The following is a 21,783-nucleotide window of genomic DNA, read 5'->3' on the forward strand; positions in this document are numbered from 1 at the left end:
TTTTATTAACATTAATTCTGATTATAAGATCTGATATAAATTATTTTCTCATTTTACATTGATTTCTCAAGCTACCATAGTACCATCCTTTAATGGAGACCAAAGGAAAGGATTTTCAATATAATCTTGCAGTAATAAGAAATTTAAGATGAAAGTCAAAAAATCAAACTTAAGAAGAAAAACAAAGACAAAGCTTTAAAGACCGAAAAAAAAATCACTTGATAATTTTATTTTAAAACATATCATGTTAATATTAAAAAAAGATATTTTTTAAATATATAAAAAAATATTTATTTCCAATCTTTGAAAAAAAAAGAAAAAAAATCTCAAAAACATAAAAATGAGCTAAAGAAAAGAAGCCAAATGTTTAGGCTTGAATGACTAAGCGCCTGCCTCATTAAGAGATATGAGCCTCACTTATAATCATACAAAGCCAAGCCCATGTGCCCAGGTCTTTTCTATTTTATATTTTTACTAAAGGGGTAGACAACACATCATCTACACACTCTCTCCCTGTTTTTTTTAAGCAGGCAACAAGTCATTTATGGTGGCAAGCCTATAATTTGCATGCCATTATGATGCTTGAAAAATTAAGGAGGTTTTGCCCTAAAATTTAATTTTCAATCAATTTTCACCCAAAACACTATAGAAACCAATATAAACAACCAAACAACTCAAAAACACCATAAAATCACTCGTAAAAAAAAATCAATTGAATCCATAAAATCAAAACCAAAAATCGATCTAACTTCCCTACCATGTTTAGAGAAAAAAACCACCTCCAATGAATTTCTCTCGTGAAGAGAAATCGATTAACACAAATATCTTTCTTTTTGGTGGTCGAATTGTGACCAAATGATAATTCTCTATCCTCATTTGTTTTCCAATAAGTTTCTTTTTGATGTGATCGAGCTTTTGAAAACTGAAAGATCTGAGCATTCAGATGAGGATCTATTATAAACAGACTAAATGGATGACATAATAAATACTTTTATAAACCAGTGAAACAGATTTAGATCCAAGAGAAGGCTTAGTAGCGCTAGGCCAAAGTAGTGGTTAAAAAAGGACCATAACAAAAGATCTAATTGTTATATTAGACTCAAATTTTTATAGTAGGTTCTCGAGGCCCAATTCCATAAGGAGCTAACTTCATCGATCATATGCCATTTGGACCTCTTGAAATTAGACTTAAAAAATCATATTTGAGCCAATTTTGTTATTTTTTCTTGATTTTTTTTGAATTTATTGTTGTTTTGGATATTATGTAATTTTTCTTTGTGCTTTCAGATTCTAATTTTGCTTCACATGAGAGGTAGATTTCTAGCTTATTTAAAGAACTTGTAAACCTTTTTGAGAGGCAAACATTGTTAAACTTATTTTCAAAGAATAAAGTTGTGAATTTAAGGTTAATATCTGCAACTCTTTTCTCTCGTAAAAAATCTATCTTCTATGTTTGTTTGTTATCTTTATCTTCTATGATTGTTTGTTATCTTTCTAGCTTCGTCTTGCATCATTTTTCCTCTCCCCATCTAAGAGACTAAAAAAATAAACAAAGTGAACTTTTGAATAAAAAAAAAATTCTAAAAATCTTGAGATTGGCCAAGAATCTTTGATGTTTTATATTTTGGTTCTCTCACTCTTAATTTTGTCTTTTTAATTCAATTAAAAACTTTATCTCATAGAATTCAATAAAAAAAAAAATTAAGGACAGAAATAGAAAAAAAGAAAAGAAAGTGAAAAGAAAAAGAGAGGGAGCGGAAAGGACCATAAAAAAGCCACTTCTTTGGGGTATGAAGGTTATGTAGCCTTTAAATGAAATGCGCACATGGATGAGAAGAAGGCAAAACAACAAAATGGTTTTGCTTTTGTGTACATATACAGTAGGAAAAGGCAACAAATTCACTGTCTTTCTCAGGGAATTCTTAAGTAAATAAAATAAGACCAACATTAGGTATGGATGGATTTCTTGTCGAATATTTATTTATTGATGAGAATAGACTGTTCTTATAAAAAGAAAAATGCGATATTTGCAAATTAAATAGTACAGAGATGAGATGTGGAAAAAACAAATAAAAAAAATCCTCGAACCGCCATACGGAAAGAGAAAAGAAAAAGGAAAAAGGAAAAAGGAGGAAAGCAGAACAGCCAAAAGACTCGTCTTTTCCGGTGGGACCCACCACCACGACGAGTTAAAACACGAAACAGATCTCTCTCATCTCGCCTCCACCTCTTTATTTTTTTCCCCCACACGAATACCAAACAAAGCCGAAAATCTAAAACCCTCACTCCTCCTCCCCCCCCCCACACACTCTCTTAAACCCCCCTCTCTCTGTACCCTCTATTCATTTCACTTTGAACACACAAAACAGAAGAAAACGCAGACACATCGAACAGATTGGGAACGAAACGCAGCCGTACTTACTAGCCCAGAACAACGGTGGTGAGCGACAGGCCGATGAAGCGAGCCAGGAGAAATAACAGGGTTACTGCAAATCTCTACGACATCCTCTCTTTTCCGTCTGCCGGCGACTCCGTCTCCCCCGCTGTTCCCTTCAGGGACAACATCAAGGCGTTTTTGTCACGTCACGCGCGGGTCACCTTCCCCCCCTCACTGTTTCCCTCCTTGTTGACGTGGCAGATCTTGTTTCGCGTAGGAGATCTGGTGCTCGACGGACCGGATATCTCTTCGGTCGTTCTGGCTCTCGATATTGTCGAGGAGGACGTTACCAGATCTTCTAGATCCGTGTATTGCAACCAGTGCCGAGTCGTTGGTGAGTCGGCTCACCACCCACCCGAGTCAGCAATGACGTCACATTTAATTTATAATGAAATAAAAGAATAAACCCCATGCTGACTCAGATTTTACAGTGGATAATAATAATGTGAACTAGTATTTGAAAGTTTGGATTCTAAAAAATGATTAAATAAATAAAGCGGACGGCTTTAAGTATCCTTAAGCATGCTAAATTCTTATTTATTTATCTTTTATTTTCCCAAAGGCTGGGGTGGACATCCCGTGTGCAAGAAACGGTACCATTTTATCATAAGAGCTAACAACAGCAGCCCTGCTGACGGATATCAGAGATCATGCAACAGATGCGGCAATCGGTGGTCGCACATATCATCAGAATCCAGGTAAATTTCACGACTGGGTTGCCTAATCTCTTTATTGTGTGATCTTGAGATTGAAGCTGTTTTTGTGGCGGGTGTAGGTGCAAGGGGTGTGACACCGTGATTACCACAGATGATATTGAAGATTGGGTGTATTCTCAGTTCGAAGATAACACTCATCTACTTCACGGGGTTGTTCACTCCAATGGCTTTGGCCACCTGCTCTTGGTTAATGGAAGGGAAGGTGGTTCCAGTGTTTTGACTGGTTCTGATATCATGAACTTTTGGGATAGGCTGTGCGAGACTTTGGCAGTAAGGTTTGTACTCTTGTTGATCTATATAATTCACTGATTTGTGTATTTTTCTTTGCTGCTACCGTATGAGCACCTTTAGTCGCCTCAGTCTCCACTCAGTCATGAACTTCATTGAACCTTAATATTGGTCGGAGAAAAGGGTAGCTGATTAGTTAATGCGAGCCTGTATATAGCTTTACAAACTAAAAAAAAAAAATTAAAAATTAAAAAAAAAAAAACATATATTATGGCAAGGATACGCACCTTGAACTTGCAAACACAGCACTGCCATCCATGCAAGTCTTGCTTTACAGCTAAATGGCGCAATAATTTGATACTGAACTATTGCGTTTGATATTTAAAGTATTTTTCTCAACTTTCATTGGTTTAATGAATCAGAACTGAAAGTTGTATTGTCTGAAGTAGCTTGTAAATTGTCCACTTCTGAAAACCTTGCCAATAGTATACGAAGTTGATTATGCTTGTGCTTTCCAGAAGTTTTCACCATCCTATGTAGCACTTGACGCCTCAACTTCATTTGGTGCACCACTGACCTGTTAGTAATATACATAATTAGCTAAACAATCAGCAAAGAGTTTGGGTTGAACAAATAAATAACATGGTTAATTACCAGAGCATTTGAGGTCTCCGGTGGTGGCAGGACAAACAAATTTTAGATGAGATTTTTCACTTCTGGTTATGATTGGAAGCGTCTGACTGTGTGTTAACTTCATTTGCTGTATAGGAAGGTATCTGTCATGGATGTGTCAAGAAAATATGGGATGGAGTACCGATTGCTCAATGCAATCACCAAGGGTCATTCATGGTATGGTGGTTGGGGTTATGAATTTGGATGTGGAAGCTTTGCAATAACATTGGATGCTTACAAGAAAGCAGTGGAAAGCATATCAAGAGTGCCCTTAGCCCCCCTCTTATTCCGGGGACGAGGACCACAAACTAGGCTACAAGCTCTAATTTCATTTTACCGATCATTGTCAGACTCGGAGCTTGTTACTATAAAGGACCTTTTCTCCTTTTTGTCTAGTCTGATCCATGAAAGCAACGAGTCATTAGCATCCATGGCAACACCCAAGAACTTAAAACCTGCTGCAAATATATTGTGTGCGTGGACAAGGGATGATGTAGAACGTGTACAACAAGCAATGATCAAGGTACTGGCTGCGGCATCTGGCAAGACCAATTGGGTTACAAGGCATGCTCTTAAAGGTGTCATGTCTAAAACAGCATCTCCAGAGCTTCTTGATTACTGCCTTAAACACTTGGGAGGGAAGTTGGCAGCTAGTGGCACAGTGGTTTGGCCACGATGCAATCCTAATTCCTTTGATATTGAATTCAGGTAGTTGATGCTAACACCAAACTGTTTCAGTTGTTTTTCACTCCAAATTTGCTAAATACATTACTCAATCTGTCATCTCTCTAATGTAACAGGCTAGAACCACCGAGTTTCAAACACAATGGAACAAATCAGCCATCAAAAGAACATATCATAGGTGATCTGAAATTTTTATTTGATTCCTTGGTTCACCCTGAAACCATGGTAAACTATAGACCTCTAGTGACTAGAGAAGATGTGATTGACTCAGCAACCAAGCTTCTCGACTGCAAACAATTCATGAAGGACTACTATAGACCAGATAAACGGATGGTTGATAACCCTTTTGCCATTCAGCTTTGGTGCTATGTAGAGTTTTCAGAGCATCTAAAAGAAGACCCAACTATACCGCCAGAGTTAGTTGTCCTGCCTTCAAATGCCACTGTTGCTGACCTAAAAACTGAAGCCACCAAAGCTTTTCAACAAGTATATGCCATGCTTAGGAGATTCGAAGCTCGTGAATTGGTAGACTATGGGCCTCTTGAGGATTCCATTACTATTAAGTTTCTGGTTGGACAAAGTGGAACTGTCCGAATTAAAGGGACATGCACATCAAAATATGCACTCAGCCATTTCCGAATGGAGAAGGGACAGGAGAATTGGATTGTGGATTGCATGTGTGGAGCTAAGGATGATGATGGTGAGAGGATGTTAGCTTGTGATACCTGCGGTGTTTGGCAGCATACTAGGTGCGCTGGGATTGACAATTGTGATGAAATTCCTGAAAAGTTTGAGTGCATGAGATGTATCAACTCATACCGCAATAAATCTGAGAGGCATCTAAAAGAATTTCTCAATCCAAAACATCTACAAGCAGGGATGGGGCTGGAACCGATGGTGTCAGTGTCGGATCTGGACTACCTATGACATTTGTTGTACCTTAAGGTGTACATATTACTTGTAAATCCCATTTCCCGAGTATCTTTTTATGGGATTTTCTTGGAAAGCCTATTTAGGATTTCTCCTCGCTTTTGACAAATGTAGTTCCTTGGTCTTTTGTATTTTGACCTTTATACAAGGATTATCAAAAGAAGAAAAAAAGATGTGAAAGAAGTTACTTCTTTTTGCAATTGAAGCATTGATGGCTATATGTATATATATCAAAAGCATTGGAGATTAAGGGTATTAAAACACATTACTATTAACTGGGAAAGATTTCACTTACAAATTTGTGCACCTCATTCTCCTCTTGGATCATTTGCAGCTGTCCCTCAAGATGGAATAAAATTTCATCTCATGATGAGATGGTTCTGTTCTGGTTGTAGAGGGATATGCCAAAGCAGAGGTGAGTGTACTTTGTAACTACATCTTTGTACAGACTCGGAAATCTTTCCACATCTTCAACTGTCAATTCACCAGGTTCAGCTTCCATGTATGGATAATTTGATCTGCCTGATGCAGTAAATATGAATCAGATCAAATCAGATGGAAAGTTGCATCAGTCCCCCAAACAAGAGGACCTCAACGCATGAACAATAGGAAATTAGCAAGTACTGAACTAACAAGTCAAAACCAATGCCAGTTGGAAAGTCTACACATGTAAGCAACAATCTGGCAGTTCGTAATCTCACCATCTATATTTTTCATCTATATTTTTCCATGCAACGCATTCTTGTTGGGGGACCATGACCTGTCTGTGCTCGTAAAGCTTCTACTTGTGATACCTTGCTGTCCAACCTAGCTGCTCGCATACTCTCTTCAAATTCAATTGCATCCAAAGAAAGAGATTTGGCATTTAACACGACAATAAAGGACTTAGCTGAAACAAGATTTGTGAAATAATAAGCTGATTCAAGAACACAGTTAACAAGATACCCTCACCACAGAATTGGAAAACCAAGCAAAGCCAACATTTTGACAAAAGAAAAGTGAGAGGAAAGAAAGAGAGGAGAAGATATAGAGATTTGCATGCAGAAAAGTCCACCACTTGATCTGACGGGCACATTAAAATTCAACAGGTACTTGGTTTAAAACTGCACAATCACCTCAAGGCCTCACAGAAATTAAAATGACATCATCTATTGTTAATGAGAGCATCAGTTGCAAAGCAATTATATATTTGAAGCTCTTTCGGACTCAACCAGCAAAAAGAACTAATACAGTGTGCATTCATGCTCAATGACGCAGAATGCTTCAGGAATTTGATATACAAACTATTTAACACCTGTCGAAGCTAGTTAATTCCAGAATCGTGGGCTCTACAATAGTGGGACACTAACTGGATAATTTTTACAAATTACCACCAGCTCCTTAGATGACTGAATAAGCCTCCTTATGATCATAGACACATTTTCCCACCAGGATTTTTCCGAATAAACCCCCCTATGTCAACTAAAGGCATTAATTTAACTGGAATCTTGAGTGCACATGTTGAGACAGGAGGCTAATTGAGAAATAATGTATTCAAAATGCTTCATTGCATTTCAGGAACTAAGAGAATAATTCACGTTATTACTTTCCAACAATAGTTTATCCTGATAGAAAAATGGCCTATTTGAAGTCTTCTGTAAATGCAGGGGCCTGTGGCGGACATTTCATAACAAAAAATACAGGATGCTGCTTTAAACTATGCCTAAAAGTCTCGATACTTTTAATTTCCTTTACACTGTTCTGTTTTATAACTACAAAACAATCTTGGAACTAGCAAACACCACATTAGTTTTATCGCTAGTGTTGAAGAAATTGAACCCATGACAATGCAAGAATATGAATGCTGATTATGAATCAGAGAATTATTGCAGATTTATGCATTAAGCTCATGGATGTCAGTATATAAGCTAATAATTTCTGTCCATCCATCAATATAAGATATGCCACCATAAAAAAAAGTAGTATTTTTCTACAAGTATTTAAATTAAAAACATATATACAAACAAAATATAACCAATTCTGCAAAAATCACAATTTCATAATATATTTATTCACCAACAGTTTGAGGTCATACATTCTTTTCAAAAATTTGGAACCAATTAAAAGTTCTTCGGAAAAAGAAATACCCTCATGACTGTAGGTGGTAGTTCAATTGAAAATTGTTAATTTTACTTATTCTTTAACAAACAGCAACATGCAGACAAAGATTCTGAATTTTAAGAATAGCTGAATCTCATATCTTCAGATTTTACTTGGAGGTTTACAGCTCCACCCATAAAAGTTAACATGTAATTTATTTAACTTCATTTTTCTTTGTTTTATTTCCGGCATATAATAGCTATTTCTGTGTGTTCCTTGTATGGATACACCATGGCCTATCTTATTATTATTGTTAGTTTTAACCAAATCATGATCTGACGATGCTATAACAGACCTACATATTGTCATTAAAAAAATATTTATGAATTTTAAAACAATAAGGGTAATTTGAAAATCTTTTATAATTTCTGGAAAAAATGTTTAATCAATTCTATGTAAATAGATCAGATTAGCGTATCAACGTAGGCTAGAAAAGATATTCAACCATGTATCTTTAAGTGAATTAATAAATTATGGTCATATTCTCTGGTATGGAAGCATGGGCTAGTGTCACAAAAAAAGAATTAAGACGTGGAAAAAAATAGAATGCCAAACAATGATTGCAGTATGCTTTTAAGTCATCCAATTTTCTATTGACGCATCAAAACACATAAACGATAGTCCAAAACAGGCAAACAACAATAGAAAGAGTTGCTTAATACCAAGGAGATCTTGCCTTGATTGTAACATGTGTAAGAACAGGAAGAAAGTCATTAGTCCCTCCTACTACTTGATTTTCTGACATTGATGAATTGAGCAGCAAATTGTTGATGATCATGCAACAACTCATAATACAGAGAAGCTTCTTTTCTGCAAGCTGGGAAAAGAAGGAACAAAATTGTTATGATTTAAGAGGAGCACGTATCACCACTGATGGAAGAAGGGAAAAATTTATTGGGATAAACATCAAAGTCATAAAACAAAACATTTACATTATGAACTCAACTGTGGGCTTTGCACTCATGCCAATTAACAAATTTGAAACTTCCAAGAGTAGAGAAACTTCTTGAGACAATACATTCAACCTAGACTATTTAGAAAAAAAAATTACCAGTACAGCAGCAATAACAAAAACTGCTTGACTAGTCACAGAAGTTGCGTATCATAGCTCTATCTGAACATCACATTTATGAGATCACTTCCACACAGTAAGTTGGCATTGCTCCTGCATGTTATATTCTCTTTTTAATAATATCTATTAGTTAAAAAAAAAAAATTAGAGTTGTAGGCGTCCAGTGAAATCAATGAAATGCCAACAAACTCTTTAATCTCTCCCACTAAACAAGGCCACATATAGCTATTCATTTCTCAGCATGATTATTTGCTCTTTACTAAATGCAACAATATTGTCCAAACAAAACAAAATCATCAAATGTAACAATATTATCCGAAGTAGACTTTCTGTGAGACTTGGATAAAACATTCGGCACAAAGAAGACCCCCCTGGTGATGAAATGAAGAAGATATGGAAGCTTAGAATATCATTTGCTACTAGTAAAGTATCCTTAACAGTGTTTTAGGCGAAGTGATAAGTTGAATTTGATACATAAGGTCTTAAAACTAGTTTGGTTCCGAAGGTTGTTCCATTTTTCACAATAACAAACTAAAGTAAAGAGATATCTGGAACCTTTTGCACTGCAAATTCAAGTACAACAAAATTTCTAGCAATCTGTCTCAGCCCATGGACAGACAATATCAACGCACTAGATGTTAAAGGAATAGCTTTGTTAAGGAAATGAGTAGTGAGAAAATATGTATTAACTATTAATGCTGAATTTATGTGTTTATATGGAAGCAAGTAAAATGCAAAGTTCAGCCCAAGAGTAACATGTCAGGCTGAGAAAGAAGAATATAAAAGCAGTCAATATAAAACTAACTGCAGCATGGCCACAGAAGTATCATCAGTCAAAAAGCTTCTTACTTATGGCATCGTGCTGTGCATTAAGAATCAGATTACTGACAGTTAATGGAAGTAAATCAAGCAGTTTTGCATCAATATGAGTGTGATAACATATCCTAACAGTCAAAATAGGCTAGCACACATACCAGCCATGAAGCTTCATTCTGAAGAAATGCAGGAATATCCAAATGCTCAGACCGCAAAAAGGATTGCAAAAAGTGTATCTTCTCTGAGATCTCTTGGTCAATCTCCAAATCCTCAGGAGTAGTAGCAAATGTTCAGGAGAACAATTTTTTCATGACATATTTCTCCGATCCCTGTGTTATATATATGCAAGAGATGACCAACAAGCGAAATAAATTGCATGCATTTGAAATTCAAAATAAAACAATCTGTTAACATATTCTGCGGAGCGCAACACAAAGCTACAAAGATTTACAGAAGACACAAAAACTTAAAAGTAAAATAACAGACAGCATTCCAATACTTTGGGAACTGTTACATTATAATATGCATATACATTAAAAACACAATACATAAGTAGAAGATATGAGATATAAAATAATAGGTATATCTATCTATATACACTAAAAGCTAGTATAAATCATATCAAGTTTTCATCTACTGTCAGAGTCAGATGCTACAAGCCATGATGACCTTGATGAACTTAAGTTGGCTTAGAGCTTCAAGCAGCCAGGGTACACAATCCATCATACTTACTAGCAGATGGCAAGGGTGCTTCAAATGGCTAAGTTTGCCGAAGAATAAAGTCGTATGCTTGAGTCAGTAGAAGCTTGGGAGGGCAAACAACAGAAAGATATGGGAAGGAAAGGTTGTTATTCTCATCAACACTTGTTTGGCGCAAAATAAGAGATGGAACTCAGGAAGGGAGGGAAAAAGTAGTCAAGGGAAAACTCATGGAAGTACCTTTTCTTCCCAGTTTCCATCCACTTCTGGTTCAAATAATTCTATTTCTTTCAAAGGAAATTTATGCATTCCATATCCTACCACTTCCTTTCTCCCAAGTCCCAAACCATGTTTTCTATCGTATCTTTGAACTAAAACAATTAAAATACCATTCCAAGTAAAAGATATGCATAGGAAGTGTAAGAGATTCATTGAGGAATCAAATTAATCATCAGGGGCACCTGCTCATAACGGATGTTCAATGATAGCTGCTTCCATTGTCCAGAAAAACTCTTGTACCTTTTTGCTATTGTTTTCAGGGCTGGCAGACGAAAATATGAATGATACAATGAAGCTGAAACAGATTAAAAATCTCCTTCATTAAAACCTATAACCATCTCGAGAACTTACAAAAAAAACCCTCCTATAAAAAATGTTAACTGCAAAAACAACTTTTGAAAAAAGAAAAACAAAACACCAAAATTCGTTCAATGAATCCGAAATAGAACACCATCAAAATCCGATACGTACAAGATACAAAAATCAATAGAGCCTAATAAAAAAATCAATTCTGATTCCATTTAAAATATATAATCTCGCAAAATTTATATTCCTCATACATACATAAACCCTAGCAATACAATTCTATTAAACACAATCAAATTACTTGAAAATTAGAAGAAGAAAGAAACCTTTTAATAGACTTCACAGAATTGAGTGAAGCAGGGTTTCGCATTTTATAAAGAAAATCATAAAACATAATTGATGGAGACGATGGTGATTGACTCGCTGCAGTGTCCATTGGATCAATTGTCAATCAATACAGCTCCTTTTAGAATTAACGGCTAAGATAATGATGATCTTTCCTCTTCTCCTTCCCTCCCTAAAACAAAAATTTTAATTAAAAGGTGAATTGTGAAAGAAGCAAATGTAAAAAAAAAAAAGGGAGCGAGGGTTTGTAAGGAAACCTATCTTCTTCAAGCAACAAATCCAGGAGAGAGAGCTATTGGCTTTGCAGAGAGAGAAGACTGCCTGCTAGGTTTAGTAACATCGCATTCACACAATGTCTTGATTTTTGTTTTATCGTTAAAGGAAACGGTTGAAAAGTGGGTTGAAGAGAAGTTTTACAGGGTTTTTTTTTTTTTTTTTTGGCTTGCTATGATCTCTTTTTCAGTCCTTCCTTTCTTCTCAACCCCATTTTTATTTATTTTATTTCTTGATTCTTACATTGATAAAAGGGACCATGTTCAATCTTTGTGATGAAGCTATAAGGATCAAATGGGCTTTCTCTGTGGATAAAGAGGTTGGATGGTGAGTCTAAATTGTAAAAAAACTTGTTCGAACACTCGGGAAGTCCATTACAATATGAATATTTTGAAAATTTTATATTTTTTATTTAGACAAGTTGTTTATTACAATAAAACTATTCTAAATTTTTTTTATTTTTTTTTTATCTAAATAGATCGACTCATTACAATAAAATCATTTTGAAAATCTTCCGAGTATATTTTCTAGCCCTTGTCTCTCTGATGGTGTGATTTATAGCTCTATCTTCTTTTCCTTTGAAATGTGCTTTCTAGCTTTCGTCCTACAGGTTCTACAAATAATGAGATTTTTAATTTTTTTTTTTTTTCTTCTTCTGAGTGTGTTTTTAACCTTCATTTTAAACACTTTCAAAAGAAATGATCATTTCTTGATATTGTGAGTCAATCATCTCTCATTCCTTTTTCTTTTTCCTCTTAGTATGTTTTTGAGCCCCCATCCAATGATTAGTGAATCATGAACCACAAGTATAAAAAAGATACTACAAAGATAAATATTCTTTGATAAAATTATATTCAATTCTTTCAAGATCTAAAAAACATAAGTATCCCCACACACACAAACACAAGGTTACGACAACAATAACAATAATCATTTCGTAAAAAAATAGTTCTTACAAAGGAGTATTTATAAACAAGTGTGACCCTAATACCAAAGTTGTCGCATGTATAGGAATAAAAGAACCTAAAATAGTACAATACATTGACTTAAATAGTCTTGTATATCTGAAATTATATACCTAGAGAGGCTAGTATAGAAAATTTCTACCCCTTAGAAATCCCATATAAGCTAGGGGAATTAGATAAGAAATTGTCGCCCCTTTGTTGCCTTCATTGGTTAGGATTGTAGCTTTAAATAATCATCTCCAAGTAAGTAATGTTGTTTTTTGCATTAATGCTTCTTGTATGACTAGAAAACTCTAAAATAAAATGTTAAATTTCATTCGATTATTAGGAAAATAATCTTTTCCATATAAAAAAAGTCTATAAGTTATAAGACAACAAATAACAAAACTCATACACCACCCTTTGACCTATATTGTAATGTCTTTCTAAATTTTGATTAACTTAAAATCTTAACCCACTATAAAAAAAATACTTTTGAAAACTTATGGTAAAATTTCATCTCGATCCAATGATCGAATTGAAAGTTATGCTCGTTCGCATTAAACTAAATAATAGAAAACGTTATGTCAAAGTCTGAATTTGATTATTCAACCCTTGTATAGATCATATTACTTGGCTTGTAGACCCAGCACCACTTGAGCTTTTTTCTAAAAAAATAAAATTTGACTAATCTTTTTATTTAAATCATAATTAATTCCCTCTCTTATTTATTTATTTTATTTTTAGTGTGTATTAAATATTTTTATATGGATTTTCATTAATACCCTATATTTTATTGTTTGAATTATTTAGTTCCTTTAAAAAATTAGTAATTGACCTTTTCAATTTCATAATAATTTTAAAAGATTATTGTAATTTATCTATGAATTTCATCCTTTAAAAGTTTATATAAATAAATTGAATTTACATTGTGTATTTATAAAAATAAGAATTTTTTTTTCCTTAGCAACCAAAAATTAACCTCTAATTGTTTATTCTAAGAAACTAGAACTACTCTCTATGATAAATATAAATAAAAATATATGAAATAAATAGGACAATCCGGGTTATAACTTTGCATGTTCAACTAAATTATGTTTTTACTAGAATATCAACTTTCTATATTAGTATCTAATTAGTATTAATAACTGTTTTTGATTTATTAATTCATATATTTTTAAATTTATTCTATTAAACATACAAAATATTATTTCATTTATCAATTACAAAAAAATAATGATACCCAAAAATACATCCATAATGTTAGCACATTATTCTCTTGTATTAAAAACTAACCTTGAATCCTAAATGTGACATAGCATGGGTTACCCAAGTAATTTGTATAAAAACCAGTTTATCCTCAAATCGGCGTTCTTCTGAATAATCAAATTGGTGTCTATATTTATTCTGAGTTAAAAATTATATATAAAAAAATCAAAATCAAAATTTAAAATTTAGCAGCAGCATAGTTCTGTAATTAGTTCCCTCCCCTACCTACCATTCCCCAAGCAGCATGCTAACTCCCAATCACTCTAATTAAGAAACGACAAGTTAGCAGCTGCAAGTTTCTGCTGAGTTGAATTTGATCGGACTCACAGTACTGTGATGTTTTCTGCCGTTCATCAACCGGTGAAGAATGATTTCTTGTAATATTCCATCCACTGTCTCTGAGATGTAATGACGTAAGATCTGTGAGGAAGAAGCCTTCAAATTCCACAAGAGTATAAGGCTTGCAACAACCCATGGGGAAGAACAGAAGCTTCAAATTCCAAAAGTCTCTCCAATCTTTTTTTTTTTTTGGATAATCATCGAGAGAGTCTCTCCAATCTTGATGGAGGCAGCATTCTTGCATGTTTATGTTGCGTTCTTGCAAGTTTATGCTGGATAACATTAGATCATCGTGATGCATTCTTGACGTAAGATTTATTAAACTAAGCTAACTTCCTCTCTTCATGACTTGCTTAATGATTTTCTAAAACTAGGCTTTTTTTAATATATACAATAACTGTAGTCTTCGTTAAGATCACAAGTTACCAAAAGAAAATACAACTTTTCTAGCCAGCCTAGCTCCTTTGAACTCTGCAAGTGAACTTCATCAATTACAGTTGTCTGAATAATTTGTGTGAATGCATCAAATTAATAAGCGCAAACAAGAAGAAATATTTGGCATGCCATGCTGCTATACACATGATCGGAATTTGATCAGTTTTTTCAGAGCTGAAAATATTCCAGAATACATGATCGTTGGAAGGCGCGCTGCTTTCGATAGCTCCAAAACTTTAATATTTCATTAAATTTCCACCAAATTACACGAAAGATATATATAGATCTAGTGTTTAAAATCTTTTGAACATCTTGCCACGACGCTTCAGTCCCCAGATTAAGGACAGTAAATCCCACAAAAACAGAAGGAAAGCGTGCAATTCAATCAAGTAATTAATCTGAAACCTCTGAAAGTCGTACAGGCATGTGCAAGCTCAAGCTATGGCGACTGCGTCTCCAACTGTTGCTGTTAATCAGGACTATACAAACTCGAAGGTAACCTATATATGAATCCTAGCAAATAAAACTAGTTATCGTTCAAAATTCTAGTCCGTCCAATCAAAACGCGAGAATCCCAAGAAGGTACTGTATACAGTCGCGGTTTTCCCAAGCCTCTGCTCTGGTAACCATCAAATACCCCATAATTTTATCATTTTCATTATTTTATTGGCATCTTTTCGCTTTAATTAATCCTATTCAACAAGAAAACTAGGTAGCATGAATGAAGCAAGTCCCAATATATGTTTAGCGCGTGCGTTGCAATGCTAAAGCTAGACAGCAGCTGTTAATATTGTGCTTGTTCATTGTTGATGAATATTATGAGTTTGAAGAAAACCATGCAATGAACATTAATCTGTCATAGAAGAAAACTATAATTTGTGCTCAAAATGCAGTAATGCAAATCCATTGATTGTTTGAGAGGAGATGCATGGGATGGGACTCTCCATCTTCATTGATTGTACGTGCATGAAAACATACTCCCTTATGAGTCTGTTGTTTGCAAGTTTCCACAATTTTCTACTTGCATATTTTTCCAGCCATGGAAGATGGATGACTTCAGAAATTATAAGTCGATTTAGGGAGAGACATTAGCGCTTTTAATTTATATATAAGTGATAATTTTCTTTTATTTTAAAAAACCTTTGATTTCATTATTTATCTTCTCACAAAATACTATGGAATTTAATTAATAGTGTTTTTTTTTTTCCTGTCCTTTAATTCTTTTTTACTCTAGCTATCAATTTTTTTTTTAATTTCATCATTTCATATTATTTTGGCTCAGGATTGAGCCAAATAATTTTTTTCAACTTATTTTCTATTACTTTCTCATGGTTTTAAAGATTGATGCTCGATTTTACATAAAAAAAAAAAATTGATTTAATTGCTTGTGAAAAATAAAAAATTTAGGGAACAAAATTGACAATGAGACAAAAAAAAAAGTTGAGTTTTTTTGGTATTGTTCATCTAGCACATTTCTAAAGACAATTGCCTCCCAATAATTTTTTTTAAATTTATTTTTGATCCATTTAGTTTGAAACACTTATATTTTAGTCTAAAACTTTATGTTATTCACATTTCAGTATCTAAATATGAGAAATGAGAGAGAGTCACTAGAAAACAGTAAAGGAGAAAGAAAGAGGTTGATTACCCAAATTTCATAAGAAAAGATAAATTTAATGTCAATGTGTTTTTGAGCTTTCATAATACTAGAAAAAATAGATCAGGATTGACAGATATTTTTTTATTTAATTATGTTTTTTTAATTAGTTTAGAAGTGTTTTGAGTTGAGCAATTGGTCTATTGAGCTTTCATATAGTAGAAAAAGTAGATTGGGGAAGAGAAAGATTTTTTGTTTAATTTTATGTTTTGAACCAATTCAGGAGTGTTTTGAATTGATAAATTAGTTTATTGTGGTTCTAAAGATGTTATTAGATGTTTTCAAGTGAAACTAGGTTAAAATGTTGTTTTGTATTAAAAAAATTTGTTTATTGAGCTTCTATATTGCAGAAAAAAAAGTTGATTAGGGTTAAAAAAAATTTTTTTATTTAATTTTGTGTTTTGAACTAATTTAGAAGTGTTTTGAGTTGATAAATTATTTTATTGATGTTATAAAGATTTTTATTAGATATTTTTAGATGAAAATAGGTTAAAAAAGATTTTTTGAATTAAAAAGATCCCAGCCTAATTTTTCATTCACATCTCCAATGGTTGAAATGTAGGCTAGCAAATAACGTGTCGTATACCTTTGATAAAATTAAAAATAAATAAAGTTTAGGCATGTGGGTCTAAACTTGTAGGTCCACATACACTAACCCTTCTTTTATTTAAGTAGATACTTGACCCTTTTCTATTTCTTTTTTAATATATTTGTTTGGATTTTCATTGAAATGCACCATAAACAAAAGGCTTAGAATGATATTAAAACTGCTATTCAATTTCTCCATGGTTCATAAATAATATTATAGGTTCTTTTTTTGTAAGAATGGTAGCAATTTCTTTTTTCTAATTAATATTTGAAAAATATGAAAAAAAAATTCTCATGACTATTTAATGAAAACAAATTTCTTTTCCTTTTATTTTTTTAATGGATTTTTACGTTAATTTATCATATTTACTAATTTTTCTTCCTTCAATCACATACAAAATATTGAAACATTGTCTTAATACACACACACACACACACGGGGGTGCAAAACAAAGGTATTTGCTTCTATGTACATGGCATATCTCTCTAAACTCTAGCAAAAATGCTTCATAATAAAACTGGGAGCATTGGAAAGAAAGCATTATCTAAATATTCAATATGCACATAAAATGGCCAAGGATCGAAAAACACAAAAATTTGCCTCTCAAAGATGTCAGTACTTTATTAGTATTGGCATAACCAAATTTTGAAGCCTCTCAAATATCTAAAATAAGGAAAGAACAAATATTTCAATCAAAAAAGTGAAAAACATATTTTAAAGAAATAAAAACAATTAAAAAAGAGCAAAAAAATGCAGGTTAGGGGTGGAATCAAGAAGAATTATTGAAAATATGGTTGAATTTGACTAAATAGTTAAAAAAAAAGAAAAAAGAAGAGGGAAACAACTGAAGAGAGAAACACAAAGTAGAGAGAAAACCTCTCAAAAAAACCACAGATCACCAATATTGTCATCGTCTTTGTCACAAGTATCACAACAACAGCTCATCTCTTGTCTGCAACCGGCTCTAAGATAAGCTAAACCCTTATTCCTTATCTTTTCTACTTTTCCGGTGGGGTTTGCCAATGTCACTCTTCCTGCATGATTACTATTCATTCATGAATTTTTTTAAAAAGTTTTAATCACTTCTCTCACGTTAACTTTGTTCATAAAACTTCATCCTTGCCTTTTTAGTTATGCAAATCAGTGTAAAAAATTATTTTTAGAAGTAGGTTACCATTCACTCATGCTTTTTTTTTTTTTTTTTTTTAATTTGCTTCATGTTAACGTTATTTGCATTTCATAAAACCATGCTTTTGCCTTTTCACGTATGTAAGACAGGTTTTTGTAGAGTTAGTGTCATGTTATTGATAAAGCTTGAGTTTTAACCACTAAAATGACAAGTCCTCTAGTTTTTAGGGCCTGAAGAAGGCTTAGAGTGATATTTTACACTTTAAAAGAAGTTCAAGAAGAAGCCAATGAGTTTTCCATCAAGTTAGCATTTTTTTTTGATTAAAATTAGTTTTTAATAGCTAAGTTGATTGTGTTTTCTAATTTTAAGGACCGATATAAGATCTAGTATGATATTTTTAATTGAGAATGAGGTTAATAATAAGTTTACTATGAGTCTTTTTAGATTAAGGATAGACGTTGAATCGAGCTTAGTATTTTATTCAAATTTTTTTTTAATGATAATATAAAAAGGGGTCAATAAATATAAAAAATAATAAAAAAAAATTTTTAATTGCGAGACTCCTGATATTAGAACCCGAACGCTCAATAGAATGAATATCTATCAATAATAAATGACTTGCAAATAAGTTTATAAAATAATTTTGTTAGTAAATGGCAAGTAAAAAATGGAATAGGAGAAAAATTTTTTTTTTTATTAATCATAACTAATCAATTTATCTAGATATCTTGAACTAGTATATATTTTAAAATTTTTAATTTTTTTGAAAAACTAAATGATTGACTTTATTTTCCGTATTTCCTTTAATTTTAAATATCCCATTTATGGACAAATAACTTTGTATTTTTGGCCTAATTAATCTTGTGCATAGTAAACGTGGATAAAAGGAAAGGTGTGGCCACGCTCCACATAAGCTTGCGGAGATATGAAACCATCCCTAAGTTAAGCTACAGAAACAAAATAAATAAATAAATAAAAGAAACTTTGTTATGGCTACGGCTAGTCTAGCTCCTTATGCTTTCCTTTTACGATATATTTAGCCATGCCCGTCGGCGTAGTCACCGGCCGTCAACTTTTGTCACGTCACCATACAACTAGGGCGTCGTTGACACACCATATATTTAAAAAAATGATTGCTATAGTGTCAGCTACAAAACAACGAATTAAGAGTAAGAAATGGTATATTGCTGTTCATCATCCAAACTGGTATACTAATTGCATGGTAATGGCTACATCTACAGGCGGTGTGCCTCCAGGGTTCCGATTCCACCCGACGGATGAAGAACTGCTTCATTACTACTTGAAAAAGAAGGTTTCTTTTCAGAAGTTTGACATGGAGGTCATTAGAGAGGTGGATTTGAATAAGATGGAGCCTTGGGAGTTACAAGGTAAATATTATTTGATAGAACCCTAATGTAACTAGTTTAAATTATGCATATACATGAGTAAATATAAGAATTTTGATTTCAGCTCCCTTTAAGATCGTATGTTTTGATCGAAATAATTCAACCCTCTTTTTTCCCCATTCATGGATCTTGCTTTAAACTTGAAATAATTTCTCTCTCGCCTTGTGATCTTAACCACTTACTGGGTGTGTGTTTAATCTATCCTATATAGCTTATGGGAAGAAAAAAAACTCGAAACAATTCGATATATTAACAACGAATCTGTAGCGAAAACGTAAAATAATCTCTACCATTTATTTCTTGATCAGGATTTTATTCACCCCACCGAGATATAAAATTCCATCTTGTTTCCACGATAGTTTTGTGCATGAAACTTGCAATATTTATAATTAATCCATACCAACCAGTTAAAGCTATTTTGGTTCATCGACTATATAAAAATGTTGCAGAAACAAGAAACCACTGCCCTGATTATTATCCGTCGTCATCAGCACGGGGATGCTTGCTGCGGTTATTTAGAATATTATATATGTGATTTGGCACGCCTTGGAGATTTGGTTAATTATATGATCAGATCAAGTCAACCATCAATATAATTAATGCAATGATCCCAAGGAGAGAAAGACACCGATAAGAGCTAAATTACAACTCATTAACGCAGTGAGTCAAAAGCTGATTAGTCATTCAAACTAAGATCTCTTATAAACAACTCCTGAAAAAATGGAGTGAGCTAATTAATTCATTCTAATGGATTTCAATTACTTTTTTGATGATTTTAATTACTATATGGTGATGCACGAACGTGTGCGTGCAGAGACATGTAAAATTGGGTCAACGCCGCAAAACGAGTGGTATTTTTTCAGTCACAGAGACAGGAAATACCCAACAGGGTCAAGAACGAATAGGGCAACAAACGCAGGGTTTTGGAAGGCAACCGGAAGGGATAAGTGCATCAGGAACACCGACAAGAAGATTGGCATGAGGAAAACACTTGTTTTCTATCGAGGAAGAGCTCCTCATGGCCAAAAGACTGACTGGATCATGCATGAGTATCGCCTTGAAGATGGTGACGATGCTCAGGGAAACGCTGGTGTAAGTCTTTCCTCCTTGCTAATACCTCACTGCCCCAGCTAACCACAATAGTAACAAAATTATTTTAAGAATGGTTGTAATATTTTTGCATTGCAAAAAAAAGAAAAAGAAATAAGAATAGGTGTGTCATTTTTATGCATATATCTGCGATCACCTGCTCTAAATGTGGCTGGTCCATGAAAACAGCTGGCCAGAGAAAACCTAGATGCCTTAGAAACTATAGCAGCAGCAGCAGCACCAACTCCTCTTATCTTACCAAACCGGATAAATTAAATTATTTGAAAATCGAATAACAGAGAGGTCATTATAAGTAGCTAGGATATTCATTTACCTCTTGAGCCTCTTCTGTGTATATTTTAGCTCAACGTCCTTTTAGGGAAATGATTGTTCGCTCAAGCTTGTTGATGAGACATTTATATTCTGTATGCATGTCTAGGAGGATGGTTGGGTGGTCTGCAGAGTGTTCAAGAAGAAGAATCTATTCAAGGTCAGCAATGAAGGAGGAGCCGCAAGCATGAACTCATCTGACCAACAACTCCACACATCAAGCAATCAATCTCGAGCTTCCATTTACAGAGACAGCCAATACTTAGTTCGTCAACACCATAACCATGGTAGCACTCAACAGACTTTTGAACCAAACAAGCCTGAGCTAGCCCTTTACCACCATCACATGGAAACACCCCATCAATATTCTCTCTTCCCATCCCAAACCCTAATGCCAACTCATAAGCCTTTAGGTTATGACTACTCGGTTCTCCCTTCGGAGTCACCTGTCATGGTCAAGCAGCTCATGTCGAAAGCTAGGGATTGTGAGAGTGGAAGTGAAAGCCTGAGGTACCAAGCTTGTGAGCCAGGGTTGGAGGTGGGCACATGTGAAGCACCTCAACAAATGGTTGCCGGAAGAGATGATCAATGGGCTGTGCTTGTCCCTTCTCATCTAGGAAATGAAGATTCTTCAGAAGGGGTGGCGTTTGATGCCGCAAATGCACCATCAGCGCACCCAATTAATCAACCCTCACTTCGTGGGGAGATGGATTTTTGGGGCTATGGAAAATAGTGGTACTGTGTTCTTAGTTCCTTTCGGATTTCTTTTTGGAAGACTACGTGCTATGAACATGGATTGGAGCCGGTCATGAAAAAACGCCTTTAATTTATACCAAGTACTGTAATTGTAATTGATGATTGCTTGCTGGCTATATATGTCTAATTGGACTCCATTCCATATCTTTCCCTCGCTGTATCTTATGCATTTTGTTAAGCAATTTATTTATTTATTAGAGCTCCGGGAGAATATTTTTATTTTTAGAGATTTATCTTAATTTTG

At 33.9% G+C, this 21,783-nt stretch overlaps 2 protein-coding genes and 1 long non-coding RNA gene across 8 annotated transcripts; 2 read left to right on the forward strand and 1 right to left on the reverse strand.

Moving 5' to 3' along the window:
* The first annotated feature begins 2,156 nt into the window (after positions 1-2,156).
* Positions 2,157-5,867, forward strand: LOC140954472 (PHD finger protein At1g33420). The gene is made up of 5 exons (XM_073404109.1): positions 2,157-2,771; positions 3,000-3,135; positions 3,213-3,428; positions 4,150-4,761; positions 4,854-5,867. Exons 1-5 carry the CDS (start codon positions 2,456-2,458, stop codon positions 5,662-5,664), a joined length of 2,091 nt encoding a protein of 696 aa, XP_073260210.1. The 5' UTR covers positions 2,157-2,455; the 3' UTR covers positions 5,665-5,867.
* Positions 2,832-11,897, reverse strand: LOC118034424 (uncharacterized). 6 transcript variants are annotated; one of them, XR_012167727.1, is made up of 11 exons: positions 11,581-11,897; positions 11,305-11,495; positions 10,855-10,967; positions 9,853-10,023; positions 8,858-8,971; positions 8,483-8,623; positions 6,369-6,556; positions 5,963-6,189; positions 4,036-5,518; positions 3,669-3,958; positions 2,832-3,542 (listed from the first exon to the last, which is right to left on the reverse strand). It is a non-coding gene; the product is annotated as an uncharacterized lncRNA (long non-coding RNA). The 6 variants fall into 6 exon arrangements; XR_004685026.2 differs by having other exon boundaries at positions 6,369-6,493; positions 8,469-8,623; XR_004685025.2 differs by having other exon boundaries at positions 8,469-8,623.
* A 7,266-nt stretch (positions 11,898-19,163) lies between these two features.
* LOC118034449 (protein BEARSKIN2) lies at positions 19,164-21,610 on the forward strand. Its single transcript, XM_035039740.1, has 3 exons — positions 19,164-19,346; positions 20,179-20,456; positions 20,893-21,610. Exons 1-3 carry the CDS (start codon positions 19,178-19,180, stop codon positions 21,514-21,516), a joined length of 1,071 nt encoding a protein of 356 aa, XP_034895631.1. The 5' UTR covers positions 19,164-19,177; the 3' UTR covers positions 21,517-21,610.
* Positions 21,611-21,783: the final 173 nt, after the last annotated feature.

The sequence above is a fragment of the Populus alba genome, chromosome 13, assembly GCF_005239225.2.
Source record: "Populus alba chromosome 13, ASM523922v2, whole genome shotgun sequence".
Lineage (NCBI taxonomy): Eukaryota > Viridiplantae > Streptophyta > Magnoliopsida > Malpighiales > Salicaceae > Populus > Populus alba.

Coding starts and splice junctions, on each gene's coding strand:
- LOC118034449 (XM_035039740.1), top strand. CDS start 19,178: ATGGTAATGGCTACATCTACAGGCGGTGTGCCTCCAGGGTTCCGATTC. Junction 19,347..20,178: donor GGAGCCTTGGGAGTTACAAG/GTAAATATTATT, acceptor GTGTGCGTGCAG/AGACATGTAAAATTGGGTCA. Junction 20,457..20,892: donor ATGCTCAGGGAAACGCTGGT/GTAAGTCTTTCC, acceptor ATGCATGTCTAG/GAGGATGGTTGGGTGGTCTG.
- LOC140954472 (XM_073404109.1), top strand. CDS start 2,456: ATGAAGCGAGCCAGGAGAAATAACAGGGTTACTGCAAATCTCTACGAC. Junction 3,429..4,149: donor TGCGAGACTTTGGCAGTAAG/GTTTGTACTCTT, acceptor TTTGCTGTATAG/GAAGGTATCTGTCATGGATG. Junction 4,762..4,853: donor TCCTTTGATATTGAATTCAG/GTAGTTGATGCT, acceptor CTAATGTAACAG/GCTAGAACCACCGAGTTTCA.